Source organism: Lactuca serriola, chromosome 2 (assembly GCF_051521515.1).
Source record: "Lactuca serriola cultivar US96UC23 chromosome 2, Lser_US96UC23_V15, whole genome shotgun sequence".
Lineage (NCBI taxonomy): Eukaryota > Viridiplantae > Streptophyta > Magnoliopsida > Asterales > Asteraceae > Lactuca > Lactuca serriola.
Genome location: NC_136409.1, coordinates 70,212,161 through 70,217,721, shown reverse-complemented (window position 1 = coordinate 70,217,721; position 5,561 = coordinate 70,212,161). Strand labels below are relative to the sequence as shown.

Sequence of the window (5,561 nt, the reverse complement as noted above, 5' to 3'; positions counted from 1 at the left end):
CAAACGCGTTCATTAAACACATGATTGAGCATTAATTTAGTAATTTGGGAAATTTTAAAGTACGTTGCTCAACTCTTAACCTTGAAATAGACCCTAATTAAAACTTAGCAACCCCCACCGAGTTTTCTCCATGGTGATGAAGTCTATTCTCCATCTCAGCCAAATCAGGCCAAATGATATTAGGCTGTGGTTTCCTTCTTTATTTAATCTTGGCTAGCTCTTCCCTTACCACTCCAGCCATCTGCAATATCAAAAATTATATAAATTGCTATGAATACCTTTATTTAGACAAAAAGCATCATGTGATCTATACAAACTAACAAAAACGATGAGAGTTCTGAGATGGTTGAGCCACTCGAATTTAAAAGGCATCACTTTACTGAACAGAGGTTTCAAGAAGATGTAAGTTTAAGCAATTGATCAGAGATCATGGAAGCCACTTATCTATTCTTGATAAAATAGAATCAGCAGCTAAAAATATATGACAGCACTACACATTTTTTTAATATTGTTTGCTACTGATACATCAGATGCTTCTCTATTAACACTTCATGCGAAAGTAGGGTTGAATAATGTACTTTCATTGATACAAATGTTAAAAAAAATCTCTATATTTTAGATAAATGGCGTAAGAAAAATCTATTCCGGCCCATATAAAGAAATGTAGGGATTAAAACCGAAAAACTAGATACATATTGTATTACAATAGAAGTGTATCAAAAGGTAAATAGAAACAAAGCAGTCACAAAGATGAATTATAATTTACATAAAACATTATATGTTACATATTAAAAGAGAAATTATAATGATATATTAATATGTTCTATAAGTAATAATGAAAAAGTAGAAAATAAATTAAGTGTTTATAATAGAATGCTGATATAACTCAATTATTTGACACCTTTTGGATCGGATACCATTTTCCACTTTACATCCCCACAAATTAATATCGTTGTGACTTCTTAGTTCTTACCATTCATTGAATCTCTCTCTGTCCCAGCATCTCATATCTTATCACTTCTTCTCTTTCTTCCACCATTCATCCACTTTGCCTCTCTCTTCTCAACAGTGAAAATGGCCGAAGCTTTAGTCACTATTGCAGCTGATGGGATATTGAAAAAGGTGTTGTCTATTGCTGCCGGAGAACTAGCCATTGCCTGGGGTTACGAAGAAAAGCTGACCAGCCTACACAGAACATTGGACCTGATTCGTGCCAAGTTGCAGGATGCGGAGAGACAAAAGGAAACAGAGGCTGTGATGGTGTGGCTGAAGCAGCTAAAAGTTGTGGTGGGTGAAGCTGATGATGTGTTGGACGAGGTTCATTATGAAATGTTGAGGCGTCAGATAAAGAAACGAGATCAGGTGGCAAGAAAGGTACCATCTCTTCCAAGCTTGAAAAAGCTTTCATTTCGCTGGGAAATGGGTCATAAAATAAAAAACATCAATGAAATGCTGCTTAAGATCAATACAGAAGCAAACAGCTTAGGATTACAAAATGAACAATACCCTGTTGGCCCTGTTCCAGATCGCCTCTACCGGGAGACCATTCCACATCCAGAAGAATTTAAAATTGTTGGGAGGGATGATGATTTACTACATATCATACAGCTTTTAACCCAATCCAGAATGGAAGAAAAAGTTACAGTTGTTCCCATTGTGGGAATGGGTGGTATTGGGAAGACAGCTTTGGCTAAGTCCGTGTACAATGATAATAGAATCCAGCAACATTTTAATGTTAAAGCCTGGCTCTGTGTGTCGGTTAAGGTTGACATCAACACACTTCTTGCAAAGATCTATGAATCTGTTGCTGGACAGAAACCTGAGTCAGACTCTAAAGTCAATTTAATTAAAAGTCTTGAACAGAAGCTGGGATCAAAAAGATATTTTCTGGTCTTGGATGATGTTTGGGTTGAAGAGAGACCATATTGGGAAGAGTTTAGGAGATGTATGCTATGTGTAAACTCAGAAAATGGATGTAGCATTCTTGTCACTACACGTAAACTTGAAATTGGAACTACTGGAATGAAGGCTGATTCATGTCTTTTAAAAGGTCTTTCTGATGATCATTGTTGGGACGTCTTTAGAGAAAGAGCGTTTGTGGCAGGCACATCACCGTCTCCAGAACTGGAGGAGATAGGCCGTGAGATTGTAAAAAAGTGTGGTGGTTTACCATTGCTATTAAATGTAATGGGTGGCATGTTGGCAAATTACAATGACACAGAGAAGTGGCTGTCCATAAAAGATAGCAAGGTTTGGAATCTGGAAGAAGAAAGGGATAGAGTTCAAAAGAGTTTGGAGCTGAGCTTTGATAATCTACCCAATTCTATCATCAAGCAATGTTTTGCATATTGTTCCATCTTTAAAAAAGATAAAGTGATGAAAAGGGAAGAACTGGTCCAACTTTGGATGGCTTTAGGGTTGGTTCAAGCAGATGAGGAAATGAACAAGGAAATGGAGGATGTCGGAAATGATATTTTTCAAAATTTGGTCAACAATTCGTTGTTCCAAGATGTTGAAAGGGATGAGTATGGTCACATCACTCATTGTAGCATGCATGATCTGGTGCATGATCTTTCATTATCACTTTCAAAATATGATAGCTTACGTCTGGTGGATGCTACTAATGATGATATTGCATGTATCCCTCAGGTTAAACATCTCTCTTTTTGCCAAGAACTGAATGAGGATGATGAATTCAAAGCCATGGTTTCCATGTTCATTCAAAGGGATTCAGTGGCTAGAAGTTTACATACACTGTTCATCAAAGGTGAAGTTGAGAAGAAATTTTCATTTCAACCTTTAAAGTGCATGAGAATCTTAAAGCTCAATAGCTGTGGGATAGAGAAGATAGACGACTCAATTGGAGAGTTGGTGCATCTCAGGTATCTTAATTTGTCAAATACGTGTATCAGTGTTCTTCCTAAATCTATTGGTAAATTATACCACTTGCAAACTCTGAAGTTGCAAAGTTGCTATAGTCTCAACAACTTTCCAGAATCCATGAGAAATTTGATAAGCCTGAGATTTTGTAACTCTGATAAAAGTATTCCTAACAATATTGTGGGACAATTGACTTCTCTTCGAACATTAATACCTAATTCCTTCAGCGTGCTTAAAAATAAGGGACATGGTATTGAAGAGCTACGCCATTTGAATAAACTTAGTGGAGGCCTTTGTATTTCACATCTGGAGAACGTCATTAGCAAAGAGGATGCTGTCAAGGCAAAGTTATCTAGCAAGAAAAGTTTATATGAGATTGAATTCAATTGGATTTGTTACGATGAAGTTGCCAACAGAAACGACAAGGAAGTATTGGAAGGCTTGCAACCCCCTGGAGGTGTGAAAATATTGACAATTAACCAATTTTCTGGTGATAATTTTCCAGAATGGGTAATGAAGATGGCAACCAATATTTACGGGAAAGAGAAGCCCCTTGACAAGCTTGTGTCAGTCACATTATCTTTCTGTAGGAGTTCCCTATCTCTTCCAACACTTGAGCACCTACCACATCTTCGGGATCTCGTGTTGGAGCATATGGACAGGTTGACATGCTTAAGGACTTCGGATGTTAGGGGATCAACAAAGCCTTTGTCACCATCATTAAGATCGCTCGGCCTATGGGATATGAAAAGACTAGAAAAGTGGATAGATGGAGCACCCAACAGCTCAACAATGATATCGCCTGTCCTCGAGAGCTTGGAAATGAAGGATTGCCCGAAGATTATTCTCTTAGATGAATGCTATCCCCATCCTCTTGTGTCCTTAAAAATATGGGACTGCACAGGTCTGGAGTCCATTAAGAGCATACATGGCCTTACATCTCTCGTATCTTTACAAATTTCCTATTGCGATAGTCTTTTAGAAATAACCAATTTACCCAACCAGTGTTGTTCTTTGAAGACTTTGCGAATTAAGTATTGTGACAAACTGACTTCCTTACCTCAGAAAATGTTTGACTGTTTTGCCTTCTTAAATGAGTTGGAACTTGGTCGGTTCTCAAAGGAGCTCGATTCTTTCCCAAGTCTCCAAGGCATCGAGAAGTTAAGGAACCACCTTCATGAGTTGTCATTGGAAGGTTGGGATCACTGGGAGTCGATACCTGAAGAAATACAACACCTCACGTCACTGAATCGGTTAGAAATAGACGGATTTGGAATACAAGAACTACCCATGTGGTTAACCAACATGTCATCTATCCGATATTTGGAGTTTTATGATTGCAAGGGGCTAAATAAAGAAATGGTTAGACGAGGAGCGCCGTGGGAAGCAACTGATGTCCAACTAAATAATTAAGGACTGTTTATTAATTAATTATTTAAGTGTGTTGTATCAATCATTCCTTGTCTTGCTCTAATAAATTCTCTTCTCAGTTTCTCCTCCCTTGCATTCCAATTGTCCTGAGACATTTGTCTTGTTCAGTTATAAGAGAGAGAGACAGGTACAAAAGTTATGTAAATTGAAGTCCAAATATTTTATAAATTTGATACTTACACCTTATACTATATATCCCAAAACTCTTCTTTCACTTATCATGTAAACCTCAAACATTGAATTGCAATTGATCTACCAATTTTGCAACGTCCAACTTTGCTTAGTATGCTTTCATAATTCATCAATTGACCAATTCCTAGCATGATGGCCCTTGTTCATTGTTACTAATTTTACTATATTACTTGCAATATAATTAAGACTTCAAAATCCATATGAATCTCAATATCACTTATCCTTCTATGCTGATCCACAAAAACCATCAGTAAAATGTTCCTTAATTAGTATTATATACTTGTCAATATTTTTAATTTCAATGATGTATTAAGTTTAATATTTTCTAAACACAAATACCAATCAAGATGTAATGTTTTATAGGGTGGGTTAAGAATTTATTGGATGGAATTGGACTTGGCACTCCTAGGAAATGAACCTGCTGGTATTGAGTATAGTGATCCGTTTGTCTTGATTTCTGATTGCTGAAAGGAAAAAAACTTTCTTTTCAATTTGCCAATAAAACAGATAGCTAAATATATTATTTTAACATCATTAGTTATTATTTTAGCATCATTAGTGCTGAAAATATCAAATGTCCAAATAAACTATCAAAAATAAATGTAGTGATCAAATACCAAATAGGAAGACAAACTGTCAACCAAAATCAACATGTAGTGTCATATGCATTTCAAGAGATGAGGCAACAAGGTAGACTTACAAATTAACCACACAAAAAGTTTAAAAAATATCTACATGTACATCTCTAGTTAAAAACCCTGAACTTTCAAATCCTCCAACTTTATACCAATTTCAACATAAGTTGTAGTGTTCACCTCGTGGCTTGGTCCACTTGGAAATGATCACTCTTTCTCTAGTCATAGTCAAAGTGTCAAAGTCACATGTCTTCGCCAATAAACTTGCCACCAAGATATGAAAGTTTGTATGGCATTTCCCAAAGCAAAAAGACCATTATGAATGTTTTATACAAACACCAAGAATCTAGTATCATTGATTCAGTAAACAAATATTGTTAGTCTAAACAAAAATGCCTACAAAAAAAAAAAAAAAACATGTTA

General features: G+C 36.2%; 1 protein-coding gene across 1 annotated transcript; it reads left to right on the top strand.

Annotated features, from left to right (window-relative positions):
* Positions 1 to 950: 950 nt before the first annotated feature.
* Positions 951 to 4,529, top strand: LOC145086361 (putative disease resistance protein RGA3). Its single transcript, XM_079024111.1, has one exon. The coding sequence runs from the start codon at positions 1,075 to 1,077 to the stop codon at positions 4,291 to 4,293; it is 3,219 nt and encodes a 1,072-aa protein (XP_078880237.1). The 5' UTR covers positions 951 to 1,074; the 3' UTR covers positions 4,294 to 4,529.
* The last annotated feature ends 1,032 nt before the right edge of the window (positions 4,530 to 5,561 follow it).

Coding starts and splice junctions, on each gene's coding strand:
- LOC145086361 (XM_079024111.1), top strand. CDS start 1,075: ATGGCCGAAGCTTTAGTCACTATTGCAGCTGATGGGATATTGAAAAAG.